The following is a 22,377-nucleotide window of genomic DNA, read 5'->3' as shown; positions in this document are numbered from 1 at the left end:
ACCGGGTGTTTTTAAACGTCAGGTTATTGCATTTGATGTTGCAATACGGCACTGGTTGCTATTATTAGAGGAGTAAAGTTTACACGTTCCATGGAGGCAGCCATATTTGGTTAAAAATGCATGATGGGAAGATAAATACACGATGGCTGAACTTCCGGTAAAGAGGCCAGGTGAAGCTCTAGGAAGATTTTCTCGTTTTAACTTTTCCATTGAAAGTAATCCTCTTCATGTTGGTATTGCAAGAAGCGCAGCAGTAAATATACTTGGGGAGCGACAGGATAATTACGTAATTCTGTCCTTAGTTTGGAAGCTAGATTGCAAATCTTGCAGCCACCGGTCTCGCCAAACAGCAGACGGCCGAGAGTTGTTCGTCTGTGCCAAGGTCCTGGACGATTCAGTGGTTAACAAGGGTATCTCTATTGCCCAGGTGTCAGAAAGTTTTATAGGTGTCGTTTTGTATTCTTCCGAGTTCTTCCATCGGCACTATAGTATCCTTGATTCAGAACATGTTCATATACGACCCGTCCAAGCATTTCCTCTTACAAAAGTAGTATTTGGTGCCAAAACACCACAATGTTATGAATGGGCAAAAAAGCGGTTGTTCAGCACTGGGTTGCTAGTGTCTGTGTGCCAACAAAAGGTTTTGGTTCGCTCTGGTGATGCTTTCCTTGCTCCGATTATACCAGTTTTCAGCAACGATGATTCATACAGACTTTCAAATTATTTCGATATTGTGACTCTTGAGTGTGAACCAGTACAACAAGGCATCATATCTCTCAATACATCAATTATAATCACACAAATGAAAGACATTCTTGTTGAAGCAGATGAAACACACCAGAATGAGGACTACTCGTGGCAGCAGGATCCATCGATCTCTTTAGACTGGAGTTCAGAAGATGTAAACAGCATTGCCCCTCTTATATCAGAATTTGCCAAAGTCATTGACAATGTTAGCATTGAAAACAAAGAGAAAGAGGCAACGCACAATCTACGGCTTGTCTGGACAAACCTCATTCCAAAAGCATCAACACATAGGTTAATGCTAGCAGAAGCTGCACAAGGATGTCAGTCCAGTATCTGCGAATCTGTTTATAAAGTCGGTGCTACTGTTCAAACTCTTGCCAAACTGCAAACCTTCAGTGGAAGCTGGATAAAAATATCCAGAAGTTTCCAACAAACTACTTCAAAAGAGAATTGTCCGGGTGAAGGTGAAAGCCAGGCAGAAGATAAAACAATAGAGACAAACTACCATCTTGCTCAATTGTTGGCAATCAATGGATTTTCAAGTTTAGGAAAAGGCACCTTAGAGAGGAACCCTAACCCAGAAGACTGCCTTGTCCCTGAGGATGATGTCTTGTACATATCTCCGTTACTCTGGAACAACGTGCAACATCATCCAACATTACTTTTACAGCCAGATGCAATGCTCTCTGTGCAGGTATCAGTAATGTTAACTGTACTAAGCCCACTAAAAAAGATATTTGAATATCATCCCACCTACCTTACATTTTTTTCACCAGAACCAGTAAAAGCAAAATAAATCCCTCCCTCATTGCTAACCAAGTGGGGGATGATAATTTTATAATTTTAGATGACTCGAACAACATTTTAAATTTCAGTTTGAGATAGGATTTTTTTTTTTTTTTTTTTCAAAGCATGAAATGACCATCAATAATTAATTTCATTTAAGATTTATAAGAATATTACCATAAACTACATTCACAGAAGACTAATGAAAAATCCTGCTATATTTCACCAATCTCAGATTGAATGCAGATTGCATTCATTGCCATTACGAATAATGCTTCTTAATACTATATTTTTTATTGTTACTTATTCTAAGTGAACTTTTTATGTTTTAGGTTGCAACATCTTGTGATTTAGTTGTGAATGAGAGCCTGAACATTGGAAGTCGCAGCTTAGCTTGTAACACAAACCCTCCATTTGCCTGGGCTATACACCTCGCATTAGTTAAATCCCCAGGGTACCCAGCTGTTGCCCAGTTTGACAACATAGTAAAGAAACATTTTGAGGAGCCAAGGTAATAAGCCATGGCATCTAAGCATCTCATTCTCAGCCAACAGGCACATACTACTGGAAGTCATGATGATACTACATTAATGATAATAAAAGTATAAATAGAATCAGCAGATAGCAGCAATACCAATAACAGCAACAATAATAATTGAAAATGACTATAATATAATAATGATTATTTATATTAATAATAATTGTGTTAATAATAATGGAAATAAATAAATACTTAATCATAAATAATGGGTACAGATGTTTGAAATTTTGGATTTAAAAAAAAATGTCCATTACAAAAATATATGTGCTCCCAAGACTTGAACTGGGGCTGCTATGATACTGGTGAGAGTGAAGTGCAGAGTTCTACCCATTATGCTATAGAACTTATCCATGTGCGAGCCTATGATTTTTCAGTCTCTAAAGTTGCATTCACATTGGCTCTGAACTGAAATTCAGACCGTGTGTCCGATGCGGTTTGATAGGCTCACCGATTCACTTATTCAGATTTAGTGTGAATGCATCTTAATTCTGTCGGACCTTGTGCAAAAAAACAGGATAAAAATAAAGTAAAATATCACAACAAAAACAATGGCTTTTCTGCAGTAGAGGAAAAGCCAATAAGTTTTAATTTAATAATAATAATAATGGTAATATTAGTGATAATAATATTTATTTCAGTATTAAAAGTAAAAATAATAATATATTACAATATGAAATACAGTAGAATCCCTATTAAGGAGACACCTTTGAGACCCAAAAAGTGTCTCCTGAATAGGGGTTGGCCTTAGTGTTAAAAGATACTTGCCCCAGTTTCGTGGCTGAAAGTGTCCCCTTATAGGAGTGTCCCAAAGAAGGGGGTTCTACTGTATTTATCATTGTTGTAATTGTATTTCCTTTATAGACTTGTAACATTAGGAGATGTCATATGTATGTCAAGCATAAACTTCCCTGAACACTATCAAGATATTACGGAGGACTGCAGTAATCGATCGCCAGTAATCTACTACAAAGTATCCAAGATTGATGCAAGACATACAAAGGCCACCTCGTACCTGGCAGATTCTGCACATACAAGCATATTTCAGGTTTGTTTTTTTTATTTTTTCATTTTATTTGTTCTTTATTTTTTTCTATATACTTGAATAAAATTGTTGAATTTTGAATCTTGGCAGCTTAAATTCTAAAGTTGTCGGACCTTGTGCAAAAAAACAGGATAAAAATAAAGTAAAATATCACAACAAAAACAATGGCTTTTCTGCAGTAGAGGAAAAGCCAATAAGTTTTAATTTAATAATAATAATAATGGTAATATTAGTGATAATAATATTTATTTCAGTATTAAAAGTAAAAATAATAATATATTACAATATGAAATACAGTAGAATCCCTATTAAGGAGACACCTTTGAGACCCAAAAAGTGTCTCCTGAATAGGGGTTGGCCTTAGTGTTAAAAGATACTTGCCCCAGTTTCGTGGCTGAAAGTGTCCCCTTATAGGAGTGTCCCAAAGAAGGGGGTTCTACTGTATTTATCATTGTTGTAATTGTATTTCCTTTATAGACTTGTAACATTAGGAGATGTCATATGTATGTCAAGCATAAACTTCCCTGAACACTATCAAGATATTACGGAGGACTGCAGTAATCGATCGCCAGTAATCTACTACAAAGTATCCAAGATTGATGCAAGACATACAAAGGCCACCTCGTACCTGGCAGATTCTGCACATACAAGCATATTTCAGGTTTGTTTTTTTTATTTTTTCATTTTATTTGTTCTTTATTTTTTTCTATATACTTGAATAAAATTGTTGAATTTTAAATCTTGGCAGCTAAAATTCTAAAGTGTTTGTTGATATATTCTATATAATTGATTTTCTCTAGGTTACAGCAGTAAACAGCTATATACCAGTAACGATGGATGCATATTTTTCTTGTAAACTTGACCCCATTTGGTTCACACCTGTACCTGCCGGGCTCCTACACAATGTTGAACACCTCGAGAGACTAATCTTTCCGTACCTCATTCCAAGGTGAATCTTAATTATGTTTCAAATAATAATATATAAATGATAAAATTTTCGCTTTTTTTGTTTGTTTTACTCAACGTAATAGTAAAAACAATGTTTAATTTCATTACTTTCTTCCCCACACAGATCTCAGTGCAATAAGTTAGTTCCCACATTCTTATTAACGGGGCCGGTCGGCAGTGGGAAGTCCACCGTTATCGGCGCTGTTTGTCGTCGTTTGAATATGCATGAGCACATGATCAACTGCCATGACCTCTGTGGGGACAGCTCGGCTGCAACGGAAGCAAGGATCAAGAATGTGTTTGTTAAAGGTGTGTAGGTGAAAGTCTTATGTGTTTTTCACAAAATTTATGTATTTGATTTTATTTTCTTTATTTATATATTTTTTTTATTTTGATTATTTACTTTAATTTATCTAGTAAGTTCATTTTTTAGTTTAATTCATTCATTTTTGTATATCTTTTATTGTGCTCATTGAGTTTTAGAGTTGTTTTGTGTGTGTTTTAGAGCTTTTTTTAAATAAATTATTTTGATTGATATATTTCTATTTAGTTATTGTACAATTAGTTATTTTTATGTGATTTATTTATAAAATTTTATATATTTCTTAAAACTGAGATTTACTCTTTTATTAACATTTTCATCCTATTTTTGCAGCTAGTAGCTTTGCACCTTGTGTAATTCAGCTTAGGAATTTACAAGTTCTAGCACGAGACAGAGATGGAACAGGAGAAGGTTGGTTTCCCACAAATTTTTTTCTCATTCCTAAAATTAATGCCAATTTATAACTTTATTTCGTTAAAGGCATGAGGTTTAGTTTGTAGGGTATTATCCTGATTTTTATCTGCTGAATGTGAAATAAATAAAAAATAGTGTCCAAGAATGATTGTATCATATTAAATTTTTAAATGTTAAGATGTTTACTTTGCTTTCTAAACAGACACCAGAGTGGCTGCCTTCTTGAAGGAGACCTTGTCCACGCTTCAAGAAAGCTGCCCTGATTGGCCAATGGTTGTCATAGCAACAGCACCATCTAGTCAAAGTATAGTTGCCGATCTGCAGTCAAGCTTTGTACATACAGTCAAGATCGATGTAGGTTGGAGTAAAAAAAAAATTTACATTATTCAATATCTATTATGCATTCATACATAATATATGTGATAATTATAAGCTTTGTAACCTCAAGGCGCAATGTAAATACCAAGTAACAAATAACAAAATTAAGAAATAGTACAGATACCCATAATTTTAAATCAATTTTTTTTTTACTTAAGACACCAAAGGAGCAGGAGAGGTTGGAGATTCTGCATGCTTTATGTTCTCGAATTGGCATTGCATCGGACGTTGATGTACCGCACCTTGCTCAAAGGACTGCGGTAAGTTCTACCTATACTAAGTGAACATGAAGTCATAATATCACCTTTCACTATTAGACCATCCAGCAAACTAAAGAAAACTGTATTAAATCCAGAGGTTTCTGTGCAGAGATTAAAAATGACAATCTTCATTATTATTATGTGGTTGGTACACCTCAAGTCCACCTTAATCTGAGTTTGGGGCTTGATTTTTACTCTGGTTATGTTATTGTGACCTTGGCTATTTATAAGGTGAGTCAACTACCCAAGTGGTACAGCTATAATATCAGCGCTGCTTCAAATGTCATGCTTACCTATGGTTCTGGTCGTGGAACAAGTCTTTTAGGATAAAGACTATAAACCGTAGGCCCAGTGTACGCAATTTGGCTCATGCGCACTTTAAAGAACCCAGTATATCTTTCGAGATGAGTAAGGGGTTACCCCGGTGTACTAGTCCATACAGCCCCTGTTGTGGACAGACAAGAGATAGCTAGTACCGGTATACCATGTAGTTCAGACACGAAGAGACCCTTCGGTATAAAGTGCTATGTAAATCCAATAACATTACGTCCTCATTGTCTATTTACTCTGTAATATAAATGTCTCAAATGTACAGGTTTACTAATCACCTCAAATTATGTGGTGCACTAAAAACAAACATTTTATTTGTGACATTGCATGATACAATGATAGTGGTCATGGTAGAAGCGTCCTCGTCACAGCCCTGGGTAACCCCAATCTTACCACCACCACGAAGTAATACAAGGAATAATCATGCCTAGACTAGACCAGAGTGGGTCCTTTCTAAGGCCTGTGCTTACGGTCATATGTGGAAACGTCAAAGGCCTCTATGGACACGATAAGAAGAAGATATAGTCAATCAAAGTTTTGAACCATGTTTATCTTTTACTTGTGTTATGAATCAAAAAATCTTAAAATTATATTTTTAGGGTATGGTCTTAGGTGATCTTGCATCACTGCTATCACACACAACTAGAGCAGCTCTGCACAGAATAACAAGTTCATGGTAAGATCGACCAATAAACTATTATATATTTATGTTTTGCATTTTCATAGTTTATAACAAAGAATATACATATGGAATTTTTTGGGGGGATATATTAATATTATTAATATTAATGATAGTAATCATAAATTAAGAGTAACATTAATAATATTGGTATACATTAAGGGAATACTCATGGGCCATTGATTTTTTAGAAGATGAATTTAGCACTTACAAAAAGGATGAGACTCTCCACCTCCGACAAGAAAAAAAAAATTTAACCACAGGTCTTCCTCCAATTAAAGACCAAATTTTTGGGACTGGGATTTCCATGGTCCTTAGCAACTTTGGTCTCTGATTAGAATAGTAAAGATAAAAGACATTCCTTTAATTGGGGTCTTTAATTGAAGGTGATCTTTAATTAGAGAGAGACTTGTATACTAAAAATATGCACAACCCTACATTTTTTTTTCACGATTAATGAAAATTTTATATTAATTTAACATACCCCATGTCTTATCATTTTTTAACCCTTACTAGCGCCTATTGAGTGCCGACAGGATAAGAAGGTGTTTAACGTTAAACAACAACCATAGTAAACTACAAATTTATGTAGTGCCTCAATTACTACAGAATATTTAAAGTAGAACAAATATAATAAGTTTAAGTGGTTTACATTGTTTTACAGTATATGTTATCTATATATTAGCATTTAAGACACTCTAAAACACCTTTCATTTCAGCACACCACAGAGCCTACGGACTAGGTATGCTAGCAGTCATTCATTCATTAATAGCACATACTTGGTGATGGGATTTTCATTAGCTTTCATAACTCTCAGCACTTTGCACTTTTAGTTAATAATTGGTGAACTCTGAAATTTCACCTATTTTAGGGTCGAAACGCTTGACTATAATTTGTGCTGGTAGGAATTTTTACAGGAACACAATCATTTTGTTCCCAAAATGGCTGTCTAATGTCTTGAAAGGAAAATAAAATTAAGTCAAATTATTATTATTTTTCTTAATAAATTTTTTGTGAATGAAACTCCAAGCGAATATCAGCCCTTGATTGCATTTGAAGCACAATAATATTGAATTGAAATGAGCAGTTGAATTTCCACATTGATTTTGCAAAAAAATGCATACTACCACACACCACTGCAATGTACAGCATACCACCACTTACATCTCAAACCAGTGTTTACTGTTTATAAGGGAACGATTTTCATTTCATTTCATTTAGTTTTTATTGTCCAATTTTAAAAAGGAAAAGCAGAGCAGAAACAATTCATTGCATATTTAAAAATATAAAAAATTGTACACACAATCCTTATCCTTATTGATTATCTAATAATTATTAGTATTGTAAATTTTTGCTCTTTGCCTTACATTGAGGGCAGCATTCAGTTTCGGTCACATTGTTAAATTGAGCAGTGAGGCAGTGCCCCAACAAATTATTATGATGAAACAATTTTGACATTTATTCTTTTAGCTCATTATACTTCTTGATTTAATTTTTTGAAATACCACAGTTGCAATGAATGGTAATCATTTATCATATTTTATCAGTTTTTAATCATATTTAACCAATAAAATTTCTTTCATCCAGTTACATTTAATATTGAGTTTGAGTAGATTAAACATAGGCAGTCCTAATGCTTTTTATAATGTATCATTGACACATTTTTTTTTTTACTGTGAGTGTTTTGTACTTTTTATATGTGCTGTTATTTTGAAATAATTTAATTTTTTAGCTGTGTGAGCCTGTGAGATATTATTTTATTTATTAATTTTAATGCCTTTGCTACATTTCTTTTCTTATTTCTTATTTAATATTTATAGATATTTGTTGGTTTTTTTACCTAATTTACTTTCATTAATGTTTTAATTCCAATGTATCTATGTAGTGTGTGGAATAGCCATGATCTCATATTTCCATAGTGTTATTTAAAACCCAATATACAAACAAAAACACAAAAAAAAAATATATGAAAAATAACACTGACACTAGCTTCAATATGTGGAATATTTCATGTTTACTGCTTGTCATTTTACAGCTCTGTTGGAAGTAAGCTGAGTATGCGCGAGGAAAATGACCTTTGCACTGCAGGATTTAAGATCCACGGCGTTGACTTTGAGAAGGCGCTGGACCAGTTACAGTCAGCTCATTCTGATGCAATAGGGGCTCCAAAGGTATCAACAACATTCCTATTGATAATTATAAATATAAATATGAATCTGCATCAGTCGATTCCTATTGATGATATTAAGTTCTGTCCACACTAAGTTTTATATGACAAATACATCATCCTGGCCGTATATGGGCAGATGATACATCACATAAAACTTGTTTGTGTGGACGTAGCTCTAAGTGCATCCTTATAAAAATAAGATCTCAGTAGGTGCGTGTGTCTACTACTTGGCATGTTTTTTTTTTTTTGTTTTTTAACTACATTTAACTCATCCAACATTTTTGGGCCTACCTACACTGGAACTTACATTTGACAAAAAAAAAACTAGTCGTAGTTTTTTTTTTGTTTTGTCATGCGGTAGAATCATCATCGCTCGTAACCTTGAATTATTTGATCGGACGTGTTTGCAAAATTAATGCTGAACGTTGATTGGTTGTTGGATCATGATCAAAGTTGGCAGCTGATAATCAAAGATTTACTAAACTTACCATCACTTACATCGGAAAAGCATTTTGATGGCATAGTGGCTACTTCGCGTATAAAGCGCAGTAGCTACAAAAACAATAAAGAATACCTCTACATCACATCTTCATTGTTCATGCCCAGTTTGAAGTGAATACAAAAATTGAGGACACACTGCAGACTGTCTGCCCTAGTTACAAAGAGCAGTGACATGAAATAGGATTATTGAATTCTTATTTCTACTATTTAGCGTCAAATAGTAATAGACATACGACTTGCATTTATTCTCCCCTTCGTTGTCTACTGGGGTCATAGTCTCTTGAACAATAAACACTGCCCTACATATTGTAGTATTTGTATTTTACTTAAGAATTCTTGTGTAATATCTATACTTATATTGCATATTGTTTTCCTTACTAGATACCAAATATCTGTTGGGAAGATGTAGGGGGCCTAGCCAATGTGAAGGAAGAGATCCTAGACACTGTTCAGCTCCCTCTGCAGCATCCAGAGCTATTTGCAGCAGGCCTAAGAAGATCTGGTAAGATTACTGATATGTTTAATATACAATTCACAAGAAGGCTCAACCCAAATACTGTATACCCAACTTTTACAATACTAGTTCTCTCCTCCAAGTAAAAGGTCTAAATATATTTTTTGATGATATTGTAGCTTCTACAAACAATAATTCCTGTTTGCAATGAAACTAGTAAGAAACTCTTTGATTTATTATCTGTAATCTATTATTATATAGTGTCCAATTTTTAATTTGTTGTGATAGGTATCTTGCTATATGGCCCTCCAGGCACAGGTAAAACATTACTTGCTAAGGCTGTAGCAACGGAATGTTCGCTAAACTTTCTGAGTGTGAAAGGCCCTGAGCTTATCAACATGTACGTGGGTCAGAGTGAAGAGAATGTACGAGAAGGTAAATAATTGTAAAAATTGATAACATTTTATCTTTTCATTCTGTTCAAGTATAGAAATTAAAAACAAAATGTTTTAAACATACTTAAAGTATGGCTTATGGAAAAAGACATGAAATTTGCAAAAAAATATAAAAACACTTGTATTTGGATATCAAGGAAAAATATATGGATTTGATTTCTCTCAAGATTTGCAAGAACTAGAGAATATTAGTTGAAATGATTTTTTCAAAGCCAAGGGCCAGGTTTCAAAATCCAGCTAACATTTTTTGTTTTGTTTTAATCACAAACTTCCCCAAGGCTCAATCAGTAATTACACTTCTATTACATTGATGTTTGTTAATTCTGTCATGTCAGTGGCGAATCTAAAAATACAAAAATGATCTTGGTGTATTTTTTCAACCTAGTGTTCTCACGCGCTAGGAGTGCCACACCTTGTGTGATCTTCTTCGATGAACTCGACTCCCTAGCCCCTAACCGTGGCAGGAGCGGTGACTCTGGTGGAGTGATGGATCGTGTCGTATCACAGTTACTGGCTGAACTGGACGGCCTGCACAAATCCACGGATGTGTTTGTGATTGGTGCGACAAATAGACCCGATCTTTTGGACCCCGCCCTGTTAAGACCTGGCAGGTATGGCATTGTTGGCACTGAGTAACATTAAGAGGGCGCCCACAAGCATGATAGAGGGTTTTCGAATTGTGCGACGACAAGACGCTAGGACGGAATCACTCATGCGTGACCGTCCTACCGGGCGTCCTACGTTCTCTGCATATGTAGAATTTGGCCAAATTGCGTTCCAGAATCTGCTCGACGAGGTTACCTTAACGCTCTCGCATGCGTAGATGACTTTTAGTGACGTCATTACGTTCTACCATCGTCATGCAATCGAAAGCCCCTTAGGATTATACTTTTGTGGCAGCATAACACGCAAATAAGATGTGCATTTGGCTTTATTTTTTTTTTTTTGTCACATCGACTTTTTATTCTATTAGTATACTGTGAAAGTTTCTTTAATGTACAGACTGAAAGTTTTGAAACTTGCATGACAGTTTCAGTCGCTGGCAGCTACCATTATCAAATGACTGGAATGTACAGGTCATGATACATCTCCAGCTTGCCGACTGGTGGCGCTGTGTCAACCTTTAACCTTAACCAGTATACTAATTCAACTATTGAAGACTACATGAAATAAATAAGATTTTTATTTACTAATATTATTATTATTCTTATCTTTATTAGATTTGACAAATTAGTGTATCTTGGTGTAAGTGAAGACAGATCATCACAGCTCAAGATTCTCCAAGCACTCACCAGAAAGTAGGTTCACTTCTCCTATTTAATGCTAGTTTACAGTCCCAATAAAGGGCTTACTCATTATCCATTCTACAATGAGACCCACCCTTTTTGTTTGGGAGTATGGGGTAAACTTACTGTAGCCTGGCATTATTGTCATATTTTTTTCTCGTTTGTTTTCATGTAAAAAATATTCCTGTTTGTCAGATTCAATTTATCCACGGATCTTTCGCTGGAATCACTTACAAGTCAGTGTCCATTCAACATGACGGGAGCGGATTTCTATGCACTATGCTCAGACGCGATGCTAAATGCAATCAAGCGGATAATTTCAAACATAGAAGAAGGTCAGTACATTATAGGATGGAAGTATTATAGTAAACTTTACTTTTGTTTACTGTTTACTATAATACCTCCGTAAGTATCGAGAGGTTTGGAGCTTGGCTAAGCTATTGAAAGTAGAAGTAGTTTCTGCAATCCTAGTAATCATTTTGTATTATAAAATCTTTATTTGGTTGTTAGCATATCCGTTTTTGGTTTCATTTTAGGCCTTCAGTTCTCTTGTTATGCATCTGAAAGGGTCCTGAAAGTTAATTAATGAAAATACTATATCTAAAAAAATTGAACTAGCTATGTTTGTTTAGAAACTTGTGATTCATTTAAAGCTTGCTTTGTAATTAGCATCATCATGAAACTTCATTTGATTAAAAAATATTTGTTGAACAGTTCTCTCTTCTTGTTTATCCTATTAGGAGCGGATGAAAGCACTAATGATGTTGTCGTGCAAGAGGAGGATTTTGAAGCAGCCCTCCAGGTCCTTACTCCTTCTGTCTCGGATGCAGAGTTGCAGCATTATAAACAGATCCAATATCAGTTTAAGAAAGTCTGAACGACACGCTATATCATCCTCATTCAACAAATACTAGATGGGTAGTTGGTATGTAAACATCATCCTTAACAAAATAGAGAGGATACAGCTAATAATAAGATAAAAGTAAAATACGAATACTGTACAGTACCAACTGGTGCTGTAATTCCTCCATGGTGTAACCAAGTCTCATTATGTGAATAAGGAAGTAATATGGTCTAGAGAGATTAGAGTTTTAGGAAGGAGAGAGATTAGGATGGATATTTTTATTAAGAAAAGTCTTTACAGTTTATGTGGTGATGAAACCAATGATTGTGTAGGATTAGAAGCTGGACTTACTTTAGTACAGCATACAAGCATCAGTATTTTAACACACAAAACAACTCAATTACAAGTATAACAATTACAAAGTTTTAACCAAAAAAAGATTTCAGTCTATACTGAAAACCAATGATTTTTGTACTGTAGTTTGCTAGTCAAAGTTACAAAATTACATAAAAATATAAAGTTCTCAATCACTATGTTAGCCACGGCATTTGTTTTAACTACTTTTTTCAATGAATTCTTTGTAGTACTGTTCAGTACTATTGAACAACAATAACAGTCAATTGTGCAATTATTTTTTTAAAGCCACCAGATTACTGTTATTAGTGATACTGTATAAGCGAAGTATTAGTATTATTTTTTTATCAGGTTTACTAGTTATTATTTTTTTTCTGACCTAACCATGGTTTTTTTTTGCATTTTTGTTTATTGTCAAATTATTACAGTAAAAGCATTCAACCTGAAGCTGTAAAATCCTACATAGGTATAAATAAAAGATGCATTTGCCTCATTGATGCTATTGATGATTTTTAAATCTTTATTCTGAGAATAAATGTCGATATTGGTTATAAGTTCTCCAACATACCATGGACATACCAGTAATTTAGCTTACTCCTTAATCTGAGAAAAAGTTAGATTGAAAGTTATTTCAGGGAAAGTGACGTATTCAGTAAGAGATTATCGATAGTTTTTGTAGCTTTTTAAAGGACAGTTTCAAACGAACAAATTTATGTCAAAAGTTTCAGTATATAAAAAGTATTGTACTGTGTGCCCAAGAGATTGTTTCTGAACTGACACATACAGTGATTCAGACCAGTAACCATGACTTCTAAAGAGGGATTTCTTATGAAGGCCAGGGTGGAACTTGTGGGGGAATTTCACCATCATTTTAAGGGGTCTTAAGCAAGGGGGTGGGAGGATATGGGCCTGTAATTACTAGTCTAAAATATATGGTAGTGATATATATTTAAATAGAAAATATATTCAATGAAAGGGTTATAAAAGATAATGTTATGCTATTTGAATTATATGCAATACTTAAGTTACTACTAACAGCTGATGAAAATGTTTATGTATATTTGGTCAAGCTATCATAGTGATATTGAAATGATAATCTTCCAATAAAACTAATTTTATGTTAATGAGAAGGAAATTAATTTGAATATAATGAATAATTCATATGATATATGATAATTCATATTAAATGTATAAGCATGACATACTGTACTGTTTTTTGTTTTTTTAAAGGGTTTATGAGTATTAATACTGTATAAAGAACACAAAAAAACAGTGTACAAAAAGCAGTTTTGTAGCTGCACTCCTTGGGCATGACTAGCTTTTTAGGTCCGAGTGCAAATTAACAAACCTCAACCAGCACAAAGTAAGATTTTTTAAAATATTGGAATACAGTATGTCACTCAGGCTAGAAAACACTCATCAGCACCAATCTGATATCACAAGCAAAAGGCATCGTAAAGTACATGTCTGACCTTTTACAAAGACTTTATCAAAAGCAAAAGATATGGATAGGAGTGTGACCGTCCAAACCAATATAAAATTGTACATTTAGCAGGGTGTCTCCCCTGTACTCAACTCAATGGCATATCTAGCACAACTGGAACGGAGGGGGCGGGAAAACTGATGGGAGTGAAGTGGGAGGGGTTGATGATTGAGAGGGGAGCTAGCTGGCAAAATATGGTGATTTTAAAATACTGTACTTGTAATTCTTTGCTTAGAAAATTTCTAATGGGTGTATCCCCCACGTACCCTACTGTATATGCAGGCAAGTAGACTTGCACCACATTAGTCTGTACCACACTTAAAAGAAACTTTTTACTGCATCTCACAAAACAACACATTAACAATAGGAATACAATTTTGTTCTTTATATTTGAAACTGAAGAATATCTTGGCATATGTACAGGCATATGAAGTCACTTTCTAATGTGTATATTACATCATTTTTTAAGTACAGGTACAGGTAACAACTTTTGTTCTAATCATACTGTGTATTCTACACTCTATAGTTAATACAACATGTAGGCATAAAGGTATAAAAATTGGCCCTTACGATCAGTCATCAGTTTATATTTTGCATTATGCTAGCATTTATGATTTAAATCCTGTATTTATGTTAAAAATTATCTATCCATCCCACCCTTCATGTAGTAGTGCACACATCAACATTTAGATCTATACACTTTCACTGACCGAATGCATAGCTGTGGAATCAAATGGGTACTAAAGCAAGACAACTTAACATAGCTCTCCATAAGTAGTATCAATTTGGCCAAAATGCATGATAGTAGCGTCAGTAATGCTTTATTAGTTACAAGATTTGGGGAACTCTCCGCAAACGGTGAGGTTGCAAAATATTGCGTACGATGAGATCAGGGAAACACAAGAAGCGCACAAATTAAGAATGGACTCTAAAAAATATGTGTAAATCATAAAAGGATATGTAATGGATGCCTAATACCATCACCAAATTTGATAATTAAAATCACTGCACTGTAAATGGCTGAATATTTACAAGACAAAAATATTTAAAAAATCAGAAGCATAGAGTAGCATAAAGCTCAAGATTTACATTTGGCAAATAAGCACACTAATGAAATTATGGCTTTTACATAACAGCTACTAAAATGTTAGATCCCACAAAATGAAGTATGGTATTCAATAAGTCTACTTGTAGTTCAGACTGTGCATGTCTATGTTACTGTGTATACAGTACATTGAAAAACAAATGCAAACAGGCCCATCAAAAGACTGGTTTCAGTATTTAGAAAACTAAGATCAAAATGATAAGCGTTTATTTGTCTTGAACTTTGACAGTCATGCACAGTTGTAACTACAAGAGGGATTAATCTTACTGTGTCCCGATGAGTTGTAAGAGCCAGGCAATACAAGAATTCACAATCATAATCACAAGTAATCTACAGTACTGTACAATAAGTGAATTCTGCCCTTCCCTTTTTCCTGATCAAACCTGAAACGCCCTTTGAAGTTTCTAAACTAGATGCACGAAAATCGTGGAATACCCACAATGCCACATTTTAAAATTAAACCAAAAACAATACTGTACACCATTACTGTAATTTAACTCCCAATTTGTCAATATTGTCTGAAAAGGTGTTAACTATTAGGACATTTCAGTAATGTACAGTAATGCCAGTCAGATTGAACTATTTGACTAAACACACAATGTTAACCCATTACACAGCTACTGTAGGCTAGGCTACAGTTCATAATTTTTATACTATTTGTAATAGAAAAACAGCATATGTAATATATGCTAATTTTCTATAAAATATATAATTCATATGGTGTACAATTGCATACAAGCTTCTTGAAAGAATATAATCAATTAATGGCTTGGAATTCAGATTGGACGCAAATTTTTAAAAATGGCAGGAAATATGTATTTTCTGAAACTTAAACTAAGTAGGTTTTAAAATGAATGTTACAGTACAAAAATCGATTGAAATAAAAAAATTGCACGAAGAACTAAAAACGACAAATATTTGGTAAGTACTGTACAATATTTAATGAGAAGGCAGTTTTAAAGAATTCCGCCGCTGTAATGTGTTGCTAACATGTTTAAGTCGTTTCGATGCACGCCGTACAAACTGGGATGTGCTGGCCCTGCGAACTCTTCTGTGAACACCCAACATACACATTTTTTGTGGCGGAGACATCAACGGCTCAAACATCGCTGAACTTCTCTTGCGCTTTCGACTTTGGCGTGTATCCACTTCCGTTACTCTCATAGATGGGCACTTCTCCAAAAGTTGTACAGCAACAGAAGCTGAAGGCCGTGCATTAGGATCGACATGGAGCAAGCGGCGTAAAAGGCGACGGAACTCTGCGCTGCATCTACTGTAGAACTGCTGATCGAAATTGATACTTGGGTTCTCGTAGCGAAACTTTCCAATTGATATCGATCCATAACCAGGATAGTTAACATAGCCAGCAAGGACTTTAGTATCTGGTAGAACCTTGTGCTCAGTAAGTGCATACATGATAAGTCCCAAACTGAACATATCAACCGAAGTACAGCACCGTCGAAGCCAGCTCGCATCAGCATCGTGCGTTTCAGGTGGTGCATAGTACACACGAGCAAGGTCACGCCCCTCTTTCAAGCATGCGTTTTCTTTATCTTTGGTTTCTGCGTTTTTGTCAGGGATTCCACATAGCTTTGCCAGTCCATAATCAGTCAGTTTTAAAACAGCTTCTCCTGTTTTATCTTGAGTAACAATAACGTTATATGGGTTTAAGAACCCGTGGCTAAATCCACAGCCATGTAAGAACGCAACACCTTTCATCAGTTGCGTGAAAAACACTTTGTAATTATTATCGGACATGACTAAATAACGGCACATTATATAGTCATTCAGAAATTCTCCATCAACATTCTTGTACACAGGGCACAAAAATATTTCAGTGTAGTTTTCACGTCGAAGAAGCACATGCTTAAGCCGTGCTATGTTCTCGTGCTTTGGTATCTGGAGCAGGGTGTTTTTCAAGACGTCCCGATTGCAACGTGCTTCATCTTCACTCATGGCGATCATTTTCACCAACCTCGTCTTACTTCCTTTCCATGTAAGCTCTTCTAAGTTATGCTCTGCTCCGAAGAATCCATCCCTGAGTTTCTCTTGAATTACAAAAGAATCCATTTCTGAAGCTAATGCAGGTTATTTTGATATAATTTATGCCTGAAACTAGGCCTAGGCACGCAAACGCAAAAGATTATCGTTTGTAAAGCTAGGCCACAGTAGGCTAGCCTCAGTGTTTGTTGTTGTGGTTAACCCCAACGGCTTTTGAAACGCCCGCACAAACAATCATCGCAGGTTTATGATTGGTTCATTTTACAGTGGTCCCGATTCGCCAGCCAATCAAAACTGTTTACAACAATAGCAAACCGGCACTGCAATAGAGTCTAGTACAGTACTGTCTGTAGCTATAATTTTGTAATGGCACATCTAATTGCTAACTGATCTGTTTCTTTTTTTGTTTTCTATTAATTTGGAAATTTATAGAGGCTCACTCTTCCAGCTAAACCTGGAGAGGTGCCTGTTTTTATAACAAATTTTTGAATATTTAAAAACTGGGGGGAAAGGTGGGAAAAAGGGTGGATATGCCCCTTAATTTTCCCCCTAGGTTTTTAAATATTCAAAAATCTCTATCTCATTAACCGCTTCCAAGTTTTTTGTCAGTCGTACAACATATCAATTTTTTCCCCCTGAGCCTGGCTTAAATATAAACAAATTAATAAAACACACATTAAAAGCATATTAAAATATGACATTTTAGCCAAAACTAAACATCAAAACAGCATTCCACAAATTAAAAGAACAGCATTCAATTATTAAGTCGATTATAAGTATGGCACTGCCTGGTTTCCCCAGCCTGTTTCCCGCCATTGGTAGCGGCAAAACCCACAAGGTATCTAAAACAATGCAGATAAATTTTCACTTCAAGATGAAAATGCATACTTCCAATAAAAACATGAAAACACAAAACCAATAAAAATACAGTATCATTTTATTCATAGAATTTACGATTGCAACAGACAAATGTACAAAATTTAAAAAGTAAGAATAATTGGGCACTTTCCTGTCCTCATAATGTTTTGAAATATGATACACAACTGCATTACTATGGTTTTTCTAAAGGTTTCAAATTGTATTACAGTAGGCATGCTCTGTCCAGACTATCAAATTATACCATGTGACATGCCTAAATATGGTCATGATGACACCACATCATGACCATATAAGCACATTATGACTATTATGGGAATAAAAACAGTTTTTTTTTTTGTCTAAGAAAATTTGATAGTGTGGGCAGTTTTAGTACTGAAGCAGTACACATGCAAAATGTACAATATTCATATACTCAAGACATAAGTACTCTAAATCTACATACATTTTCATAGATTTCATAATTGCAATAGCTATATCAGAAATGTACAAAATTGAGAAAGTGACAAATAAATATTATATCAATTCTGTACTATGTATATAAAAAAATCTTTATCAAAATGATAGAAAAATGCACTTAATATGTCTTCATATGTCTTTCTATTTTGTTAGTACTGAAACAGTACATATATTCAAATTCAAATATTTTTTATTGTGTAGTAAACATTTAAATACAGACTGCCATCCAACAATCTAGTAAACCTTCTTACTCCTTAACCTAAATGATTATTTTGTTACTTAAATTGTACATCTCCATCTTAATTTTGTAACGTTATATTGATTTTTGAAAGAAGTCATTAAGTGAATAAATGTTGTTTGTGAATTGTTCCCTTAAAAGATTCACATTAATTATCAGCTTTTGATACACACACATCGAAAAAAAAAAATGTTTTAAATGATCTATTTATAAGCATATTACTAAAGAAGTCCTTAAATTTGTTAATAAAAAAGTGTGTGCAAAGCCACTATTGGAATGGTATTGCTTACTCATTCATTTAACAGGGGTGGCACCAGCAGGTGGTTTGACTGGGTCCAAAACTTCCACTGGTGAGGCCAGGCTCAGCCGTCAGGGAGGCTTGGCCCAGCCGTCAGGTGAGAAACAATAAAATCTATCTGGGAATAATTAAAACATGGTAGGGGTGAGTTGAGTGTGGAAGATTAGCCACCTGTCATAGAAACACTGGTGCCACTCCAGCTGCCTTTTAATGGTGAAGAATTAATTTATGTTATTATTTTAACAATATTTATTTACTAAAACAATGTGAGCGATTTATTTTTTTTTTTATTTATAAGATTTAAGTGGCAGCATATTTTAAGTGTTTGCAGTTAGAGAGCAGCTTTGATGAGTCAGTTAAACCGGTGGAAGCCACTGCGTGTGCGCTGAACCGTGACACCCTTTGGTACCCTTTTGTTTCAGCTAGAGAGCTGACATACGAATACAATATTAAAATAAATCACACCATCTTTTGGAATTGGAAGAGATTAAAGCAGTTGGGTCTTGTGTGCAATATGGCCCATGTTAAAGAATGCAGTACGCTCCTCAGAAAAGAGTAAGGGGTGTACTGCCCAATTACTACCAAAAGGACCCCACTGGAATTTAGTTATTGTTTTGTGGGTTTTCCTTGGAATCCAATCCAATCCAAGCAAGTTCAGCAAATCAGTCGCTACATATTATTAAAATGTATTGATAATTAAAAATGATATATATCATTATTATATAAGGAAGGATCAGATAGAGGAAACAGGAGATATATAAATGAGGCAAGTCCGACTACAAACAATATGGAAATGATTGCACTGATTGGCCGACGGTACGAGAAGATTTGATGAAATGCAGGAAATCCCATCATGTTGCAGAAACTGTGGCAAAGCAATATACCAATGAGATGACCTGAAATTATCAAGAAAAATATTGATTAAATCAAGATTAATATTGTTTTTAAATATTTACTTTGATAATTAATTATTAAATAACAGTTTATGGAAGTAAAATACAAAGGGAAAGAAACATTGGCTGCCTGGAAGACAAAAAACATCCAAAACCTATTTACACTAATTCTAGCCCTACTGTTCGCCTCCCTATTAAAGTATTCATGTGGGTGGGTATATCAAGTGGGAAACTTTGTCTGGGACAAAAGGCTGGTGTCACCATCCTTTTACAATTACTGTATTAGAGAACAAATTTTTTACCTGTACGAAGGAAGATGAATGCACAGAATGTCCCAAATATCGTTGTATATGTAAACTGAAAGACTAAAAAAAAAGTAAATTGTGTTAGAAATTAAAGCAACTTCATAATTATGTATACAAAATTAGTAATAACAGAGAACTGTGATAGCGCCTACAGTTGGAAATTAATATTCCTCTTTTTTGCAAACTTTTAATGGTCTGCCAATATAATACTAATCTAGTGGCAACTTATTTGATGTCCCTCATCCCCTCCAGAGGTGTATGCTGGGGTACAGGTGTGTAGATGCATCCCTACGGTGGCATATTGGTTAACAAAAACAAAAATAACATAGAAGTTTCATTGGTATAAGGATTTAGTTCCACACTCACAATTTTCACACCCCCCAGGCCAAACCCAACATAATATATGCTATTGCCTACCTGCTACTAAGGGTAGCTTTCATCCTTCCCCCTCCCCCTTCTCCTTGTTTTTGCAGCTCTATTGCTGCTGACACGTGCATTCTTACAGACAGTAATGATTTATTACTAAAGTGACTATACTTACTAAAGCTGAAAAGAATGTTTAACAGTTGTTCCTGAGACCTAAATCTTTCTATTGCATGGTGGGCATGAGCTGTGAAAAGCGAAGGAGCGAAAGAAACATCTTAGATATGCCAAGCGCTCAAAATTTATTTGATTAATGGTTTAATATACTGAAGAACATAATCTAGAAGGTATTTGCTCGATGGATGAACCCTTGTTAGCAAAAAAGAGGGCGCTTTACATTTCGTAATTAAATGGTTATACTGTATATTCAAAATGTTTGCATTGTTTTTTATATATTTTTCTATTTACACTCGGCAGCCTGTTCAATATAAAGCTAGTGTAATTCTCCCACAGAGTTCAGTTAATCTCTATAAGCTTAAGCCACTCACACATTGGGCCCCATGAACTGCGGTCGGCCGACGCAATTCCACAATATATATGTGACACAACGGGAGACACGCAACAGATCGTTTATAATGGCAATCCGTTCAGTCTATCATCGATACAATTTGCAGACAGGAACAGGGACAGGAGCGGAGTTGGATTAGTAGCCGGCAGTCGTACAACGCAGTGTGTACGGCGGCGTAAGCCTCATAATGAAGCTTTGGGCGTGGAGCTGATTTTAGTTGTGAGAAAATATCTTGATTTTTGACAGGATTTCAACCTACGACCCAGGAGTTTCAAAATAAGCATATTACTACCTACTGTACCAAGCTACACTATATTCCAATTATTGCACATACTGTTTATTGTAAAATACAGTAGAGAAACAAAAATAGGCATAATTCTATTTGTCCATTATGAAACAAATTAGATGGTATGTAGCAATTTGAAATAGATGTAGGTGAAAGAAATCTTAAGAAAGTTGATAAATTAAACGATTAAGAATGTTTTGTTGAATTTTTAAAGATAATTATGTCACCAGCAGATCTTTAATCTTATTCCGAAAATAATAATCCAAATACATACATAATGAGTATTAATATAAAGTATTTTATCACCTCCTGGGCAAATGTATTAAATATCACATACCTACACCAAATAGTAAAGGGCATATGAATATAGATTTTGTGATTCCAAGACACGGAACGAGCAAAGGCAACATACACGCTCTGAATATAAACTCCTCGGAGATCGGCGCCTGGGGAAAGTAACATAGATGATGTTGATGGGTGATTGAAGGTGGCATTTACATGGAGGAAAATACACTTGTCATCATGGTGAGAAAAATAGAACATGACAACGTAAAACTGGGCTTAGGAAATCAACACCACTTTCGTACGGAGATTACTTTGTGTTCTAAAGATATTCAAAACTAATGCGAAAAAATTCAAATTCCTTGTACTGCTGTAGGTATTACATACTTTACATAACAACCAAGATAAATATAAATGTACTGTTAATAATAATGTCATATCATAAGATGCACGGAAATCGTATTTTCGAGTTTTTAGAACTAAATCGACCTGGCTCTACTGAGTATGAACTTTGTCTCTTATACACATCTATACTAATCTAGTGGCAACTTATTTGATGTCCCTCATCCCCTCCAGTGGTGTATGCTGGGGTACAGGTGTGTAGATGCATCCCTACGGTGGCATATTGGTTAACAAAAACAAAAATAACATAGAAGTTTCATTGGTATAAGGATTTAGTTCCACACTCACAATTTTCACACCCCCAGG

General features: G+C 34.8%; 3 protein-coding genes across 4 annotated transcripts in view; 1 reads left to right on the top strand and 2 right to left on the bottom strand.

Annotated features, from left to right (window-relative positions):
• The first annotated feature begins 3 nt into the window (after positions 1–3).
• On the top strand, positions 4–13,441 carry LOC117108499 (peroxisome assembly factor 2-like). Of its 2 annotated transcripts, XM_033250519.1 has the most exons (17): positions 4–1,441; positions 1,866–2,044; positions 2,936–3,119; positions 3,917–4,065; positions 4,189–4,373; positions 4,720–4,797; positions 5,003–5,154; positions 5,337–5,438; positions 6,368–6,444; positions 7,167–7,190; positions 8,484–8,619; positions 9,501–9,621; positions 9,862–10,008; positions 10,414–10,639; positions 11,249–11,326; positions 11,510–11,649; positions 12,055–13,441. In XM_033250519.1, exons 1-17 carry the CDS (start codon positions 143–145, stop codon positions 12,189–12,191), a joined length of 3,414 nt encoding a protein of 1,137 aa, XP_033106410.1. In that variant the 5' UTR covers positions 4–142; the 3' UTR covers positions 12,192–13,441. The 2 variants fall into 2 exon arrangements, with proteins under 2 accessions (XP_033106410.1, XP_033106411.1); XM_033250520.1 differs by lacking the exon at positions 7,167–7,190.
• Positions 13,442–16,017: 2,576 nt separating this feature from the next.
• Positions 16,018–17,389, bottom strand: LOC117108480 (serine/threonine-protein kinase pdik1l-like). The gene has a single exon (XM_033250495.1). It carries the CDS (start codon positions 17,168–17,170, stop codon positions 16,040–16,042), a length of 1,131 nt encoding a protein of 376 aa, XP_033106386.1. The 5' UTR covers positions 17,171–17,389; the 3' UTR covers positions 16,018–16,039.
• Positions 17,390–18,020: 631 nt separating this feature from the next.
• The window catches only part of LOC117108486 (CAAX prenyl protease 2-like), a gene marked incomplete in the record, with an annotated part of 16,991 nt that continues 12,634 nt past the window's right edge, over positions 18,021–22,377 (bottom strand). The window contains 4 exon segments of the mRNA XM_033250501.1: positions 18,021–19,868; positions 20,168–20,230; positions 20,712–20,780; positions 21,725–21,833. Coding sequence (XP_033106392.1) covers positions 19,669–19,868; positions 20,168–20,230; positions 20,712–20,780; positions 21,725–21,833 — 441 coding nt within the window.

The sequence above is a fragment of the Anneissia japonica genome, unplaced genomic scaffold, assembly GCF_011630105.1.
Source record: "Anneissia japonica isolate Jap-2015-1 unplaced genomic scaffold, ASM1163010v1 scaffold3940_len624931_cov186, whole genome shotgun sequence".
Classification (NCBI taxonomy): domain Eukaryota; kingdom Metazoa; phylum Echinodermata; class Crinoidea; order Comatulida; family Comatulidae; genus Anneissia; species Anneissia japonica.
This window is presented reverse-complemented; position numbering and strand designations above follow the sequence as displayed.

What these genes read in the sequence shown, in the direction of transcription:
- LOC117108480 (XM_033250495.1), bottom strand. Translation starts at nt 17,170, where the DNA reads ATGGATTCTTTTGTAATTCAAGAGAAACTCAGGGATGGATTCTTCGGA.
- LOC117108499 (XM_033250519.1), top strand. Translation starts at nt 143, where the DNA reads ATGGCTGAACTTCCGGTAAAGAGGCCAGGTGAAGCTCTAGGAAGATTT. An exon ending in ACCTTGCTCAAAGGACTGCG is followed by an intron (nt 5,439 to 6,367) that starts GTAAGTTCTACC and finishes TTATATTTTTAG; the next exon opens with GGTATGGTCTTAGGTGATCT. An exon ending in CACAGAATAACAAGTTCATG is followed by an intron (nt 6,445 to 7,166) that starts GTAAGATCGACC and finishes CTTTCATTTCAG; the next exon opens with CACACCACAGAGCCTACGGA.